The 19267-nt window shown below is 43.4% G+C and overlaps 1 protein-coding gene across 1 annotated transcript; it reads left to right on the forward strand.

The window, feature by feature from the left end:
* The first annotated feature begins 6865 nt into the window (after nucleotides 1-6865).
* On the forward strand, nucleotides 6866-18852 carry arhgap15 (Rho GTPase activating protein 15). The gene is given in 14 exon segments (XM_030428221.1): nucleotides 6866-6946; nucleotides 12791-12959; nucleotides 13030-13104; nucleotides 13688-13825; nucleotides 13928-14017; nucleotides 14378-14476; nucleotides 14669-14804; nucleotides 15518-15652; nucleotides 15936-16034; nucleotides 16736-16813; nucleotides 17203-17270; nucleotides 17272-17338; nucleotides 17972-18077; nucleotides 18480-18852. Coding segments are annotated over 14 exon segments (1458 nt in total). The 5' UTR covers nucleotides 6866-6932; the 3' UTR covers nucleotides 18664-18852.
* Nucleotides 18853-19267: the final 415 nt, after the last annotated feature.

Here is a 19267-nt window from a genome sequence, read left to right on the forward strand (position 1 = left end):
GTCATTGATACAATAACATTTGGCCGACCTGTTTGCCAGGCTGTTAGAACTGAATGACACTGACTGTCTCTACCATGAGTAAACCACTAGAGGGCAACAAAATTACAACAATAAGCCCATTTAAATAAAAATATTATTTAAAATAGACAAACAACAAAGCTAACTATATAGTATGTAAAAACTTAACACAGAACATTTATGAAAATGAAAACTAAACTGAAAATAGAAAACTGACATTTGAAAACTAAAAACTTGAAATGTGAAAAATCCTGGCGAGCCCACCAGCTTGGACATTCACTTGGTTCACTCTACTCAAGAACCTTTCCTGTCTTTACCTTTTTTTGGTCTTTGTCAGTCAGTCAGTCAGTCAGTCAGTCAGTCAGTCAGGACTGAGCAGGAACCTGTATGCAAGACCAATGATGTGGTGTGCATCTGTGAGGAGGTTGTACTGCCTCAGAACACGGTAGCAACATAGTGCGCAGTCCTTGCAAGACGAGCACTTTTTGTAAACCATCTCCACCTCATCTTCGGCACCCTCTGGGCCATCCTCTGCTGTCTTGCTTGTGTATTCCTCAAATACAGATGTCTTTAACCTCTTCCACTGTCCTGCCAGACCGATGAGCTGGCAACCGTTGCTCTGTCATCAAATGACAGCAGACACTTGCTCAGCTGTTGGAGTGCTGCCTCTGGGAAACCACCAGCATGAGCTGTTACCTGGTTGAAGTTTTTTGGGTCCAGAAGTGCCAAATCAGCATACAAAGTGCCATTTTTCAGGAATCGCTCCTAAAACTGTGTCCATAATTTGATTATGGACATCAATCTCATATGATGTTTCAGCATCAGTCACAGCCTCATCTCGGCACATCTCTCCAGGCATGGATTTCTTCTTTCAGCCTCCAGCTCAGTCTCCTCATTTTGCTCCTGTGTTTGATTGTTGGCCCGCTGGACAAACGTGTCAGCCGCTGCCTTGACTTTATGGAAATCTCTGCTCATATCTTTCAGCTGTGTTTCTGCAGCCACAACCATCCGCTGAGCTGTCAGGATGTCCATTCCACTTGTCTGGAGGTATTTTGAGACCGGTGAGGTGACCTGGAAAATTCTCAGGAAAATCTGAGCTGTAAGTATTGTTTCATACTTCAGGAGCTGGGTGATGTATCAGAATCAGAATCAGAAATCCTTTTATGTCCCGCAGACGGGGAAATTTGTTTGTCACAGCAGCAACAGAATATTACAAAAACAGAAACATATTACAAGAACAGAAACAATAGCAAAAATAAGCAATAAGATTAAAAAGGGAAGAAATAGACATATATACATATTTACATGATATAGTGCAAAATTAACAGCAGTTTTTTTTTTTTTTAACATAGATTTTAAATACCTTTGCACTGACCCGTGCAGTGGTGCTGATGGTCTTCACAGCTTTAATGGCTGAGATGGTGTGGAGAACATCAACATACAGGGCCCATCTGGCTTTCCAAAAGAGCCAAATACCTTTGACAAAGCAACGTCTTTGGACCACCAGCGTGTTTCTCCGATGGGCGCGAGACGTCTGTGTCTTGGGTCTTTGCTCTCCTTCTCCCAGATGTTCATCCTCTGGTAGGAATCTCTAATGAAGACAGCAATGTTGTTGAACAAGAATAAAAGAGAGCCGCTTGCCAATACACACTCTGTTGTGTCTGCCAGCACAAGGTTGAGGATGTGCTTGTAGCACCACACATGGACTTGGGTGGGGGACTTCTCGGACAGCAGTGCAGAAAAGCCATTATATTGGCCTTGCATGTTGGAGGCCCCATCGGTGGAACTTCCAGTACACTGCCTCACATCCAGGTTCATGGTCTCCAGCACCTCATTCACAAGTTGGGCAAAGTACTGCCCAGTGGATGCTTCACATCTGATCACAGCCACAAGTCGCTCATGAATGATGTCTGTCACATAACGTATCACAACAGAGCACTGGTCCTGGGATGTGATGTCATGTGTGGTGTCAATCTGGATGGAGAACATGACAGATTCCTGGATTTCAGTGGCGATAGTGACCTTCATTAGGTATCAGATAGTGGTGATGATGTAGTCGATGGTTGTTTTGGATGGAAAAGTGACAAGGGAACCTCTACCTCCTTTTGATCCAGTCAGACTGATGGTTTGCTTGCTTTTTTCAATGCTGAGAGTGATGTGTTCCTTGAGACAGACGTCATATTTTCCCAGCAAAAGAATTATCTCTAAAAAATTACCGTGATCAATAGTGTCATCATCCGATGTGTACGCTGCCTCCGCCTGCTTGCCTCTGTGGCTCGAACCCCTTTGATGCGCTCCAACACTTGTCGCCTCCTGCGGACTTGCTGTCTGTGAAGTGACATCTGAGGTCCCATGAGAAGGTCCTTAATAGTCTCTTTAGAGGACCTGAGGAAGTATACGCCTCAGCACAATGTCTGTGATTATCACTTTGCTCATGCTCATCCACTCTAAGATGTGTGTGTGTGAAGGTGGTCATGCCAGTGATGAAGGAGCTGCTATCTCTAGGATCAGCAGAAGCCATGCAAAGAAAGCAGAAGAGTGCTTGTGTGTCTTCATTGTATGATAGCCATTTCCTGTTTGTACCATCTTTGTGAAAAAATGCCCTCTGCACTATAGACCTGTCTGCCTTCTGCTGGGGTGAAAATGGAGGAAGAGGTCGAATGTCTCTGGCTTTGGCCTGGTGAAATAATCAGCTGCTGAATGGGGGACACTGACTTCCTGGCCTCGGCTATCTGTCAGCAGCAGGATCATCTTCAGACTATAAAAATGATTAGCACTGATAATCATGTTAGCAAACCACTAAAACTGCACTATCAACAAAATATAAAGATGGCAGTATTTGGTATTAGTGCATGAGTTAGTGTATATGGATAGAAAGCAAACAAGCCAAATAAGCATTATTGTCATCAGCATTACTGTAACAATAACAGTTCTCTGTCTGGGATCCACAGCTGGATTATCTTCAATCTAGATATGAGATTAGTATTGTTAATTATGCTAGTTAACCAATAAAGCAACATCACCATCAGTAAATATTTAAAAGAAATAGTTTGATATCAGTACAGTATGTATATGAGATGATGTAAGGATATTCAGCCTTATTAAGCCAGACACACACACATCAGGGCTGCACAATTTATTATATTTTCATCGTGATGAAGATAATGACATACACACTAAGTATAGCCAAGACAACCTGAACCAAAATAAATAATAAAGTTCATTAAAAAGGAGCTGGCGTGGAGGAAAGTGAGCGAGGAAGTTGAGCTACCTGGTAAATCATGGAAATCTGTCTTAGCACAGCACAGCTCTGATGGATCCCAACTCCAATAAGGGAGCCAGTATTTTAAAAGTTATTTACTTTGGCCGACAAACCCAACGCAGCATGAGTTCACCTATAAAGAAATAAACACCCTACATGTGATGCACCGTGGCCCTAAAAGACTGGATAGATTCTTTTGAGCATCACAACCCCGGACATGACTCGTTTCACCGTCATCATTTCAGACATTCGGTCCAATAACACTGGGAAAGACTAGAAGAGCTGCATGATTCAATTATTTTATCCTAATTCAAGTCAGCCGGCCACTAAACAGGAAGTTACCTACCTCGTCAGGCCGGAGTCTCCGGTGTTCATCCTCTATTGGCAGCACAACGTGGAGTTTTATCTTCATGTGCCACTGATCAGCTTCATACGGCCTCTCAGACTGCGGTCCAGGATCAATACAGCCACCAGCTGATCAAACAAGTTAAATCTTTCTTTCCTTCAGATGGAATCAAAACAGAATTCATGTTTGAAAATGTTCAATGGAAATGTTCGGTTGTAACATTAAGTCTTCAGCTAACGATCAAAGACCGGCTGTCTGCTGCTCGTCATCATCAGCAGGTAACGATGGCGGTCTGCTGCTCGTCATCATCAGCAGGTAACGATGGCGGTCTGCTGCTCGTCATCATCAGCAGGTAACGATGGCGGTCTGCTGCTCGTCATCATCAGCAGGTAACGATGGCCGTCTGCTGCTCGTCATCATCAGCAGGTAACGATGGCGGTCTGCTGCTCGTCATCATCAGCAGGTAACGATGGCCGTCTGCTGCTCGTCATCATCAGCAGGTAACGATGGCGGTCTGCTGCTCGTCATCATCAGCAGGTAACGATGGCGGTCTGCTGCTCGTCATCATCAGCAGGTAACGATGGCGGTCTGCTGCTCGTCATCATCAGCAGGTAACGATGGCCGTCTGCTGCTCGTCATCATCAGCAGGTAACGATGGCCGTCTGCTGCTCGTCATCATCAGCAGGTAACGATGGCCGTCTGCTGCTCGTCATCATCAGCAGGTAACGATGGCGGTCTGCTGCTCGTCATCATCAGCAGGTAACGATGGCCGGTCTGCTGCTCGTCATCATCAGCAGGTAACGATGGCGGTCTGCTGCTCGTCATCATCAGCAGGTAACGATGGCGGTCTGCTGCTCGTCATCATCAGCAGGTAACGATGGCGGTCTGCTGCTCGTCATCATCAGCAGGTAACGATGGCGGTCTGCTGCTCGTCATCATCAGCAGGTAACGATGGCGGTCTGCTGCTCGTCATCATCAGCAGGTAACGATGGCGGTCTGCTGCTCGTCATCATCAGCAGGTAACGATGGCGGTCTGCTGCTCGTCATCATCAGCAGGTAACGATGGCCGTCTGCTGCTCGTCATCATCAGCAGGTAACGATGGCGGTCTGCTGCTCGTCATCATCAGCAGGTAACGATGGCGGTCTGCTGCTCGTCATCATCAGCAGGTAACGATGGCGGTCTGCTGCTCGTCATCATCAGCAGGTAACGATGGCGGTCTGCTGCTCGTCATCATCAGCAGGTAACGATGGCCGTCTGCTGCTCGTCATCATCAGCAGGTAACGATGGCCGTCTGCTGCTCGTCATCATCAGCAGGTAACGATGGCCGTCTGCTGCTCGTCATCATCAGCAGGTAACGATGGCGGTCTGCTGCTCGTCATCATCAGCAGGTAACGATGGCGGTCTGCTGCTCGTCATCATCAGCAGGTAACGATGGCGGTCTGCTGCTCGTCATCATCAGCAGGTAACGATGGCGGTCTGCTGCTCGTCATCATCAGCAGGTAACGATGGCGGTCTGCTGCTCGTCATCATCAGCAGGTAACGATGGCCGTCTGCTGCTCGTCATCATCAGCAGGTAACGATGGCCGTCTGCTGCTCGTCATCATCAGCAGGTAACGATGGCGGTCTGCTGCTCGTCATCATCAGCAGGTAACGATGGCCGTCTGCTGCTCGTCATCATCAGCAGGTAACGATGGCGGTCTGCTGCTCGTCATCATCAGCAGGTAACGATGGCCGTCTGCTGCTCGTCATCATCAGCAGGTAACGATGGCGGTCTGCTGCTCGTCATCATCAGCAGGTAACGATGGCCGTCTGCTGCTCGTCATCATCAGCAGGTAACGATGGCCGTCTGCTGCTCGTCATCATCAGCAGGTAACGATGGCCGTCTGCTGCTCGTCATCATCAGCAGGTAACGATGGCGGTCTGCTGCTCGTCATCATCAGCAGGTAACGATGGCGGTCTGCTGCTCGTCATCATCAGCAGGTAACGATGGCGGTCTGCTGCTCACTGACGTCCTGCGGTCGGCTCGTGAGCCTCCACAGTGTTACAGTTATCACGTCTGTCTGAATGTTTGGAAAGGCGACAAACTTGACAAAAAAAGTCTGCTTTCCTTGTTCCTTTAGTTTTCTTAGCTTTAGTGTCCATTTTGCTCACACATGCCCATCATGCACCTGACTTCTGACCTCTGACCTCTGACCCGTCTCAAGTTCAGAAACTTCAGCCGCGCCCTCTATCGATCGGTATAATCGATCAATAATCTCACAGGAGGGGCCATGAACTGCCTTCACTCTACAGAAGCCTGATGACGTCATTTAAAGAAAAACACAAGATGAAAGCTGAGCATGACGGACACATTCCCTCTTGGTGAATCATAATTATGATCTAAAAGTCACACTGATGATATAAACTGACAACATCATCAGTTAGAAACTTTAAATTAGTGGATGAAGAGTCAGTTTATGAGATACTAAACAGAAATCAGGAGATAAAAGCAACAATTATGGTATAAACAGTCGAAATTATGAGATTGATGTCATAATTTTGTGAAAGAAAGTCAAAGTTATGGTAAAAAAGTTTTGGAACTATGAGATAGAAAGTCATGAATATAAGGAAAAGAGTCGTAATTATCAATGAAGTGATGAAGTCACAGCATTAGTGTCCCTTTGGCCTTTTTCTTTCATATTTAATGAGCATGTTAAATCTTCTTTCTGACTTTTACTCATGTTAAAATATAGTCACACATAAGAATATTACTTAATACTTTGAGGTACTTTTTTGCAACACTGTCAGTGTTTGTCTTGATTACAACTATTAGAGAAGGTTTTAAAATCATGATTCATAATAATAATAATGCATCATTTTAGGTTGTTTGTTGCAAACCGCTGCCTGAGCCTGAATGTGTCACAGAAGAGAAAACCTCTGTAGAGCTGCAGAGTTGGTTTCTGTTGTTTCTGTGGGTTCACAACTTTCAGTGACTTTATGTGAAATGTACACAAATCCTTCTGATCCAATGTGACTGAATCACTCAGCATCAGTGTTGAGCAGCACTCAGAGCGGCTGACTGATAAAGTGTAAATAAAGAAAGTTTGTCGCTGTAGATGTTGGTGAGCTGACAGAATGACACACTGCTCTCGTCTCGTCTCATGAGAGCGAGGTTAGACGTTCTCTGATCAGGAAATGGGGAGGTTGCGGCAGTTTTAGAGTGAGAGACGGCTGGTTTGAAGCAACCACGTGATGAATCATACTTCCTCTAACAGCCAGTCCTCGGCTCTCTGCATCTCTTCTTTTGTGATCAGTGACACACTCAGATGGCGGGTACGAGGTAAGATCACATGAAATGATCCGTCAGGTCTGTCAGGGTTTATAACTCAGAGTTCGGTGCTGTTGTCTCGGTGGTTGGTGTGTGTTGGTGTGTGTTGGTGTGCGTCTGCAGGTTTCTTCACATCATTAGCAGCTTTGACACTTGCTTGGTTTAATGTATTCCTCCGTAGGCCTGAACGCAGCGCTGTGTGATGGACAGGCTGATCTGAAGAGCTGAATGTTTCCACTTGTGTGTTCTGAACAGACAGATGTCGAGAGTCAAAGTTGAGGCTTCATCCTCTGAGGGTGGAAACAACTTCACAGCTCACTGTGTGTTGTTCACATATCATGAGGTGATAATAAGACCTCATGCATGACTGCAGCTTCAGCTTCCGTATGAAGGCTTCAGTTTGTTTCCTGTTGCTGAATGTGTTATTTAAGGAGGCTTTTAGATATCTGCTGACAGCAGCTGCACTCTTCTATGATCCTCCGATAAATGTTGATATTGATGATGAAATGCATCAGTGAGAACGTTGTTTTATAGAACACTCTTCTTCATCGGCATCAATATTTATTTCTCCTTCTGTGGATCAGCTGACAAATAATGAAACGAACAAGATCGTGATGTGGTGACGGAACAGTCAACACAAACAGGAGAATGAGCCGTGATCTCTTCACTGCCATGTTGATGGAAGACGGAGGTGGTAACTGTCCAAACATCCTGTCCTCCAGTAGAAGTTCAGATAATCGTGTACAAACAGACTCTGGTGAAAGTAGAAGTACTGATTCAGCTTGTTTCCTCCAGTAAAGTAATAGATTACAGGCTCTGACATGTACTCAGAGTATCAGAGTAAAAAGTCTCCCTCTGAAGGACATTTGTGGTCAAAGCTAACTGAAGCTCACGTCATATTAATAGAATTCAAAGACTATTAAAGTTAAAGGTAGAATCAGTAGGATTTGTCCCAGCTGTTCCTGAACGCACCACAAAGACAGTTGATTGTTGAGTCTCATTCCCAGGACGTCAAATAGACACATGTTGGGTTGGTAAAGCGTCCCGAGCAGCAACAAAGAGAGAAAATCAGAAACTCTCTGCAGATACGAGACACTAACACGCCTTTTCTCCACTGAAGGAGAGTAGCTGAGTATTTCCACCTCTGGTGGAAAGTCTGTTGAGGTTAGCTGCTCTGCGGAAGCCTCAATATCCTACTTTTATTTGCATAGTCTTTATTTACACTCGATACGTGGTCGAGCTCGTACACTCACCTCAGAGGAAGAGTTTTTCTTTCTAAAGGTGTGAATCTGGTCTGAGATCAGTTAGTGATGTTCTCTCCTGCAGACTGAGATCACAGCAGACGAGCTGACGGAGACATCTGATGTTTCTCTGGTTGTTTCTCTGTTTTAAATCAAGTCTCAGCTGCTTCAGTTGTTCAGCAGAACGCTGCAACTCTGTTTGACTGTGAAGCTCCAGAACTGTTCTGTGGACTACGACACTTCACTGACTTTATATCATCAGGAGGAAGAGAGGAGGACTGAGGTTACATTTTGGGTGAACTGTTCCTTTAAAGGTTAGATAAGCAACCAGAAGGTTGTTGGTTCAGTCCTCTGGACTGTCAGCGATACATCTGGGATATGAGATGGAGTGACTCCACAGGTTTTCATCCCCCTTGAACTTTTCCACATTTTGTCACGTTTTAACCACAAATGTAAATGTATTTTATTGGTATTTTATGTGATAGACCAACACAAAGTGGTGCATAACTATGAAGTGGAAGGAAAATTATACATGGTTTTAATTTTTTTTTACAAATAAAAAACAGAAAAGTGTGCTGTGTAAAAGTATTCATCCACTTTACTCTGATAGCCTTAAATAACATCCAGTGAAACCAGTTGCCTTCGGAAGTCACTTAATTAGTAAATGGTGTGTGTAATCTAATCTCAGTGTAAATACAGCTGCTCTGTGAAGGCCTCAGAGGTTTGTTAGAGAACATTAGTGAACAAACAGCATCATGAAGCCAGAGGAACACACTGGACAGGTCAGGGAGAAAGTTGTGGAGAAGTTTAAAGCATGATTAGGATATAAAAACTATCCCAAGCTTTGAACATCTCACAGAGCACTGTTCAATCCATCACCTGAAAATGGAAAGAGTTTGGCACAACTGCAAACCTGCCAAGACATGGCCGTCCACCTAAACTGACGGGCTGGCAAGGAGAGCGTTGATCAGAGAAGCAGCCAAGAGGCCCATGATAACTCTGGAGGAGCTGCAGAGATCCACAGCTCAGGTGGGAGAATCTGACTGTTAGTCATACACTCCACAAATCAGGCCTTTATGGAAGAGTGGCAAGAAGAGAGAGACAGCCATGCAGTTTGCCACAAGCCATGTGGGGGCACAGCAAACATGTGGAGGAAGGTGCTCTGGTCAGGTGAGACCAAAATTAAAGTTTCTGTCCTAAATGCAAAACACTATGTGTGGCAGAAAACTAACACTGCACAGGACCCTGAACACACCATCCCCACTGTGAAACATGGTGGTGGCAGCATCGTGCTGTGGGGATGCTTTTATTCAGCAGGGACAGGGAAGCTGGTCTGAGTTGATGGGAAGAAGGATGGAGACAAATACAGGACAATCTTGGAAGAAAACCTGTTAGAGTCTGCAAAAGACTTGAGACTGGGGCGGAGGTTCACCTTCCAGCAGGACAACGAGCCTGAACATCCAGCCAGAGCTACAATGGAATGGTTTAGATCAAAGAATAATCATGTGTTAGAACTGCCCAGTCACAGTCCAGACCTAAATCCAACTGAGAATCTTGAAAATTGCAGTTCACAGACGCTCTCCATCCAATCAGACTAAGCTTGAGCTATTTTGCCAGGAAGAATGAGCAGATATTTCAGTCTCTATATGTGCATCGCTGTAGAGACTTACCCAGAAAGACTTGCAGCTGTCATTGCAGCGAAAGGTGTTTCTACTCAGTATTGACTCAGGGGGTGAATACTTCTGCACACCACACTTTTCTGTTTTTTATTTGTAAAAAATATATATGTATCATTTTCCTTCCACTTCACAATTATGCACCACTTTGTTTTGGTCAATCACATAAAATCACAATAAAATACATTTACATTTGTGGTTAAAACGTGACAAAATGTGGAAAAGTTCAAGGCGGGTGAATACTTTTGCAAGGCACTGTATGAAGCAGTATGTGGTCACTGATGTAACTTCAGGTGTAACTCAGATAAGATGAGAGTCAGTGAGAGATTTCAGAAATTAAAACAATATTAAATACAGTCAGAGAAAAATAAAGATATCAGTGATAAAAAAGTATTTTTGTGTCAGAAGAAGCCTCGCGTGAAACTGTTGGATCTGTTTCCACTTTTTCTTTTTTAGCTGAGCTTTTCCTTGTTGGTGACGGTCAGAAGGACAAATGTTGTGTAACCACAGTGAAGCAATCAGAGCTGCAAACAGGAACCAAACAACAAGCTGTCCTCAGACTTCTCTGGATCCAACTTTAACTGAATGTTCACCAACATTTCAACAAAAATACAGCTAATAGAGGGAGAAATATTTAATCACAGAAGTTCCACCAGCACAGAACCGGCCTTTGAAACAGTCATCCATGTAACATTCTAGAGATCAAACTCGGGAACTACAGAAAAGTAAATTAATTAAAGAGCGTCTCTCCTTCCATCTGTATAATATGCTACAGAAAAGGTGCGTTTCTTGTTATAAAAGAGACACAACTGGTTCCAGTCGAGTACATTTGAGTTTTTACGGTTGTGCAGGTGAACAGGCATGAACTCAAATGATGCTTTCTCTCTCATTATCTTATTCCACTCTAACCCATTCTATCTATATTCAGCTCTAACTTGACTTCTCCAAATGCAGAGGATAAAACTAGCAGCTGACTTAAAGCCTGTTAGAGTGGCTAAACGACAAGAAGCCCTGCAGTATGTTTACAAGCTCTAGTGTTTCAAAAAACACATCTGTTTTCTTGTTCTGTTTGAGACGCTCTGATTTAGCTGCCGTCTCTTTAAGACAAACGCACTCTGCTCTGATTGGTCCGCTCACACAGGCCTGAGTCAGCACAGCTGCTGTTTTTTAGCTTCCAGTTAGTTTCAAGCCGTAAGAACCAATTCTAAACCAAAAACTTAACTGCTGCACATGTTATAGAATGAATATGATCCGTGTTATCGTCGTTACAACGTTACAGCTCTGTAACAGTCTGTGTGTGGTGTTAGCATGCTAACTGCTGGGTGCTAATCAGTTACACAAGCAGACAAACACATACATTCCTACTCCTGTTTCAGTTGCAGTTATAGTGTAATCATCAGGGCAGGTCTCTGACTGTCTCTTAATGTTATGAGTCCCACGTCGCCCCACTTTAGCCGAGCAACATGCTAACACCTGCAACATGCTAACACCTGCAACATGCTAACACCTGCCTCAACAGGCTGACCTACAAAATTACCAATAAATAAACACAAAACATGGAGAAACTTCGAGCTTCCTAGTCTGCAGTCTGTTCACAGACAGCAGCTAATGATCTGTTCTCCAGCCTGTTAACCCTCGCTGATGAAGTCTCGTCACAGACTGAACAGAGAGGAGAGGAGAGGATCTCTGCGGCTACAAAGTCTATATGAACAGTCTTAGTGCCAAAATAAAATAGAGGAAACTCTTGTGAGATTTCTGCAGAGGTGTGAGCGTCAGTATAGATCTCACTCGACTGAGTTAAAGGAAGTCTGATCACAGCGTAAACAACAAATATTCAGTTTCTGTCTAACAAAGATTTTATAGTGAAATCCTCTTGGAAGGATTCAGAGATTTCTCATGAGACAGTCAGTACAACTATTTCATCTCTCTTACATTTCATTAAAGGTGGTCATCACATCTAAATACAGATGTTTTTGCCTGTACCTTTGAGTCTCAGCTGTTATCTGACATATTGTTTGTATTGTTAGCATGAAGTTCTGTGATCACCAGCAGCTCCTGCACGATGATCTGCTCGCTGTTTGGACTGTGTCTTGTTTGGGTAAAATGTTTCTGACGTGCTTTCAGCTGAGCTTCTTCCCGTTACGTGGGTATGCTGCATGCTACACGATTAGCATGCCCTTTTATGGTGCGTTTTGTCATATGACACCTGTTCAGGAGGCGGGAGGGTTCCAGAGGTTAAACATGAATGATGCGCTGAGTGACAGATCAGATGAAGACAGACTGACCCTCCACAGTGAGACGGATCTGTAATAAGGTTCATCTGTTACAGACCAACATGTGTCTGAATGAGCCATTTATATCTGTTTATTCTGTTCTGACCTCTTGATGGCTGTTTTATTATGAATAACAATTTTATCTTCTTCACTTCTATTTATCTTCCTTCTTGTCTCAGATGTTCTGCAGCTCAGAGAGATGAGTCACAGTTTCATGTGTTTTGCACGATGACAATAAAGACTTGAATCTTGTTCTGTGGGCCGATGTGCTGATTCCTGCTGGTTTGTGCAGCTGTGCTGAACTTTGTTCAGTTTCAAGTTATAAAACAGAGTGAATACTGACCAGATCAGATATTTGAATAACACGACTGAACTCACAGCACAAACCTCGTGAGTTTACAAGACACCAAAAATTAGTGGTGGTGATCAAACATTTCATCACAAAATAACTAATTAATATGCAGCCTTAAACAAAAAGGTTTTCCTCCTGAAGCTCAGCTCAAGTTCTTCATCTTGAGCTTTTTCAGGGTACAAAACAAGTCTCGAACCTCGTTCGCTCACATAACAAACAAACTCTGTCCTCTGGAACTAAACCTGCCACAAAGACTCACCAGACTTTTCCTTTAAATCCAAATGACTGAAGTGTTTGCTCACCCCAACACACAGAATCACGAACCTCCAGAGTGCCGGCAAGCAGCCGCCGCTGGCTCCACCACGCAGCCCGGCGACGCAGGGCGCCGTGCAGCTGCGCATCAAGAGCTCACAGATCCCCGGAGACCGCCTCAGTCAGTCCAAGTCCATGGTGCTGCAGGAGTCCGATCTTCCTCCAAAACCTGTAAGAAAACACACATCCCTCATCTCACAGTTTGGCCGGTTCAGATTCTCATTCATTCATTCTGTTTCAGATCTCTCGACATCGCAGGAATCAGTCTCAGCACAACGTGTTGGGCTCAGGAGGCGCTGACGGGTTTGAACCGCTGGTGAGACTCAACGTTCATCACAGTCGGCTCCTGATCACCTCACTGATCACCTCACTGAACACCTCACTGAACACCTCACTGATCACCTCACTGATCACCTCACTGATCACCTCACTGAACACCTCACTGAACACCTCACTGAACACCTCACTGATCACCTCACTGATCACCTCACTGATCACCTCACTGAACACCTCACTGATCACCTCACTGAACACCTCAGAACCAACTCAGACATTTTTCTGCCTGTTAACAACTTTGTCTAAAGTCTGTAATCAGCTAAATGAAACTCTGGAGACACATTTTACATTTATTTTCAGTCACTAGAAACTTCTGTGATATCAACAGCTGCACTGTCACAACAACTCAGATTCAACTTAATCTATTTTGTTTTATATTTTAACTTTAACATATCAAATAAAATAATTAGAGAAACCACAGGGATGAAGAACGGCACAGAGGAGTCCAAAGGTTTTCATTAAAACGTTGTGGAAACATGGAGAATGTTTTTCTGTTTAAAAAGTTTAATTATGTTTATATATTTCTACTGTGTGTGTGTGTGTGTGTGTGTGTGTGTGTCCAGGTGAAAGGTGAACACCTGAACGTGGCTAAAATCTCCGACGGTGGTAAGAAGCAGAGGAAGAACTGGACCCAGATGTGGAGCGTGCTGACCTCAGACCAGCTGCTGCTCTACAAGGAGAGACAACAAGAAGCGAGTCAGGTGTGAAAACTCTCGATCTCTTCAGACAAAACAAAACATTTCATCTCTACTTGATAGTTAAATGCTGACCTCTGACCTCGTGTTGGACCTCTTTGTGTTCAGAAAGCAGCAGGTAAGACGGACGTGGTTCATCTGTGCGGCGCTGTGATCGAGTGGACGACGGAGAAGTCGAGCAGGAAAAACGTCTTCCAGGTAACAAACAGACTGAAGCCGCTCGTCTTCAGCATGGATCACTTCTGTTCACGCTGAAGAGCTGAACTGATCTTATTCCAGCAGCACAGAAAGAAATCTTTTTTTTTGTATGATCTCCTCGTGTTTTCTGGATCTAAAGTGACTTAATGACGTCTCCTCAGATCAGGTTGTGATCACAGCAGACGAGCTGAGACACCTGATGGTTGTTTGGTTGTTCTTTATGTTTTAAATCAATGACTTGATTTGGGTGAACTGTTCCTTTACTGGCTTCAACACTCAACATTTCATCCTGATCTCAGTTTTTTCTTTTCACATGCCAGTACTTTTATTCTCCTCACTCGTCGTTTTCTTTTGCTCCAGATCACAACGAACACAGGAAGTGAGTACCTCCTCCAGGCTGACAGTAACGCCACCGCCAGTAAATGGTACGACGCCATCAGAAAGACCATCGACTCTTCAGTAAGAACTTCCACACGGGCTGTTACTTTGATTATCAATCAGAGTCTTGATTGGATTCTTTGATTGATCTTTTGAAAATATCTAAAACTCAAAGATATTCTGTTCTGTGGATTACATTTCTCTCTGCCTGTCCACTGTTCTTCAGTTTGTTACCCAAACAAAACACTTCCTGTCACTTCTTTTTCTGCTCAGACTAAAGCAGACGGAGGTTTTCCTCTGCGGAGGTCGAACAGCACAGAGTACCTGCCCCGACACAGCTCCCTCCCCGGATACAGCTCCGCCTCCCCCAGCACCAAGCAACGCAACCCGGTCCACAGACGCTCCATCAGTGAGTCACTCCCACACTTTGTGCCTTTACGCTTCTCAACAACATGACCCAGTCTGTCAGCTGTGACCCGGCTGGGTGAACGGTACCATCGAAGACACGACCTCATCACAACACATCCTGCAGACAGCCGTGTTAAAGATCCGTCTGACGGAGGCGCTGCTGCTCAAACCGTTCTGCACAAAGTGAAAGTCCTTCTGCTCAGCAAGATTAAAATATTCAGCCTGTTGTTGAATCCATCTGACACTGACACTGAAACTGTTCAGTGACATTTTCATATTTAATTCTCTCTCCTGGCATTAATACTCATCTGTGCTGCTCACAGTTACATATCTGGAGGTTTCTTCAATGGAAACATGGAAACATGGTGCTGAGATGAAGCGCTGAAGCTTTATAACAACTCTATGTTGACAGCAGCTGCTGTATGATGACACTGATTGTGACATCAGTGTGAGGAGGATGTGGGTGATGACATCATCCATAGGAGACTAAAACACTCTGATTATTTTCGTCTTGGCAAGGAGAACGAAAAAGAGCCATGGTGACGTCACCTGAGTTTTTCAAAAGCGTTGAGATATTTTAAAATCGGCCGCATGAGAAAACCCGCTGAGCGTGCAGATCATGAGCTCCATCGTTACACCAGCTCGTCTCCAGCACGTTGATCATCCGTCAGATGTTGAGCTCTCAGACTTAATGTTGATGTTTTGCTCCTGCAGACATGTTCGGCAGCTCCAAGCTGAAACACAGCACCTCCGACAGCGCCGACAAGAACGGAGTGAAGAACAGACTGAAGAAGTTCATCACCAGACGTCCGTCCATGAAGACGCTGCAGGAGAAAGGACTCATCAAAGGTCTCTGCTTCGTCTTTACTCTCTGAATCACCAACATATGACTTTAAATAAGTTGTTAGGTTGTTTAAATAGATCTATATTCTCTGGACACTAACAGGTCAGAGAGGTTAAAGACAGATGAACATGTTAACCTTTAATTATTCCCTGAATCAGACAGGATCTGTGTGACGTCGTGTTTGAGACTCTGACATTCTTTTAGAGGAATTTAGAGACTTTTAAAAACATACCATTTGAAACTTGTGTGTATGTTAATTTATGAATGATTTATGTGGTCTCGTCTCAGATCGAGTCTTCGGCTGCCATCTGTCGACGCTCTGCGAGCGTGAAGGAACCACGGTGCCGAAGTTTGTTCAGATCTGTTTGGATGCTGTTGAAAAACGAGGTACGTTCACTCACAGAAGAGTCACTGAGTGTTTTCTTTCAGACGTTTTGCTTCATCGGAGCACCTTTCCTCAAAATACTCTCAACAACAACAACAATAATGTTCTGATATCACAATGAAACACTCACAGAGTCTCCTGGACGTTTGACAATTATTAACTGGGAGCTTTAAACTAAGCAGAAAGTATTTTTTACTCTTTTTCTTCCCCAAATAAAAAAAAACTCTGCCACCTGGTGGACAAAGACAAACATTGCAGAGTGAATGTCCAAACTTGGGCAACAACACTGTATGCAACAATACAATGTAACTAAGTACATTTACTCAAGTACTGTACCTGAGTTTCAGCTCAGTGATGCAAGTTTTGTTCATTTACATTTTTAAATGTACGTTTTTCAAAACTTTACATCAGAAGAAATGAACTATAAACATTAAAACTTCTGTGTTAATTAGAGTCGTGACAATATCAGACAGTTATCAGATAGTTTAAGACTTTTACTTGACTACTGTTCCCATGAGTGAGTCCACATTAGTCACCTGGACACAAAAACATGGAAACATAGAGTCCCAGGTGGAAACCTACCAAAGTTACCTTTTTAATAGATAAAGAATAAATGCTGACAGTGTTTGGTGTCAGTGGTTCAGGCTCTGGTTTGAGGTCTTTTATATGTTTTTAATACATATTTTTTGTTGTGTGTTTTCAGGTATGGAGGCCGACGGGATCTACAGAGTCAGTGGAAATCTGGCCACAATCCAGAAACTTCGCTTCATCGTCGATCAAGGTCGGTTCAACACAAACTCTTCACGTTCTCTTCTGTTTCTCTTTGTTGCTTGGGACGCCTTATCAGCCCTGTTTGTTAAAGTTCAGTAAAGATGGCAGATTATTAAAAAGAGTGCTTTAAGCTTGAGTTAACTCTTCAGCATGTGAACGCTGAACTGTTGATGTTTATGTCACGCAAGTATTCAGATTTATACTTTCTGCTTCAGTTTCTGCAATAAATGTGTTTTTTAAAGCCTTGTGCTACGAATCAGCCAACAACATGTACAAATTAAATAAAATCGGACTTAAAGATCCAATTTTGACGTTAAAATGGAGCCAAAGTGAACGTAAACAACATCAACTCACATTATGACCTGATCCGTGTCTGTTCTGTTCTGGTCCGCCCTGCAGAGGAGGACCTGGACCTGGACCACAGTCAGTGGGAGGACATCCACGTCGTCACCGGAGCCCTCAAAATGTTTTTTCCGCGAGCTGCCGGAGCCGCTGTTCCCCTTCAGCTCCTTCCAGCCGTTTGTGGAGGCCATCAGTGAGTCGACCCTGAGGAAATATAAGATGTCTCCACGTTTATTAGACGTGACATCACAAAGCACAGCTCGATAGTTACGTTATTAAAACAAGAGTTACAAACAGCTTCACTGATTAACAACTTAACATACACATTAACACTTTATTGTACAGAAGATATTACTACACGGGCTCTTGTATGGAGGACTCAAAGTGCCAATATCTAAAATAAATACAGACGTAAAGAAGGGGATCAATAAATAAAATGATCTGCTAATAAATGTAGGTCACCATCTCATCTGTTATTCAATTCTTTTGTTACTGTACTTGACCTAATATGTGAATCTTTTCTAAAGTATAACTTAAAAAAATTGGCAAGTAAAAAAAATATAAATGTGACATGACAAGATATATTTGCCTTAATTTCCCTCTTTATTTATTAACCTTTTATTAATTCAACATTTATCTACTTTCCCATTTCATTTATTAATCAATATATTTCAAAATGTATTTCTGTATTTGAATTTTCCCCTATTCATTTACACAAACGTATTCATCCCCTTACTTACATTCTCGGGCTCACTGAGGTGATGGCAGGTGATTGGAGGTTGAGGTTGCACATATTGATCTCCTTCTGCTGTCGTTTCTCTAACAGGGATCAAAGAAGGCAGTCAAAAAGTTCAGGCTGTGAAGAAACTGATCCAGAATCTGCCCAAACCGAACCACGACACCATGAAGCTGCTCTTCAGCCACCTGCACAGGTACGTCTACAGACGTATGGAAAGACAGATTTCAGAATGAGGACAATTACTGAGAAAATGGTGGTATTGTCCTTTAAATCACTTCTTTAAGTTTAAACAGATACAGGAGTCGTCTCAGGTACACAGGTGCTGATGTCACACAGTGAAGCTTAACAGCACATTTCTAACTTTGTTGTTGTATTTTTATATGATGTCTATTATTTATCATGTTAAAGTACAACAGAAGTGCTGACTGTGGATCTCAACATGTCGACCTTTTGTTTGACATCATTTGACTCAGTAGGTACAAACGTATTGATTAATACACATTGTGCTTGGTTGTTGTCGGAGTGCAGTTGCGGTGGGTCTTATAAACTCTGTACTCATGGTTCCCATCAGTTATCTTGTCCTGCTGTTTTTCAGAGTTCTGGCCTTCTCCAGGAAGAACCTGATGTCCACTCAGGGCATCGGCATCGTGTTCGGCCCAACGCTGATGTGGCCCGAGCTGGACGGAGGAAACATGGCGGTCAACATGGTCTACCAGAACCAGATCGTAGAGTTCATCCTCATCGAGAGCCGACAAATCTTCAACCTAGACAGGAAGTGAAGCGGCCCGGCTCTGAGGTGGACCGGATCATCTGACGGACTCATATTTACACATCAAAGCTAAAAAATAACCAAGTTCCTTCAGAAATGCTATCGTTTAAACAGGAAACAGAAGCAGTGTCTTGTTTTGTAGAAAAATAAATAAATACATGTAAAAAATAAATAAATGGTTTTTGATCAGAACAAAGTTTTAACAGAATCTTTCCGTTTTTAATCAACACAAAAAGATCAATCATCAGTGAAGGAGTTTAAATGTCACTGACGCTTTTACCTCCCAGACATCCAGAAATATTGTTTTAAACCGCTGTGGGCTGTCCAACGGTACTCTTCACCGTTTGAAGGCCAAGATTCTTGTGATTTGATTCTTGCAACCCATTTCAAGATATAACTAACAGCACAAACAAATAATCGCTCTTTAAGGTTTGAAAACTCACTGATGAAGCGTCTTTGTCTTCTTCATTAAAGTCCAGAGAAAACAGTCTTATCTTGTTAGTACATCAAGAAATAATGATAAACTGTTGTCACGTTAGCTTTTATCCAAATCTTCCACTACTTTGTTCTGTAATACCAGTTTTCCTGACATGTCGATTGCACTTTGTCTAACT

This window comes from Sparus aurata, chromosome 9 (assembly GCF_900880675.1).
Source record: "Sparus aurata chromosome 9, fSpaAur1.1, whole genome shotgun sequence".
Classification (NCBI taxonomy): Eukaryota; Metazoa; Chordata; class Actinopteri; order Spariformes; family Sparidae; genus Sparus; species Sparus aurata.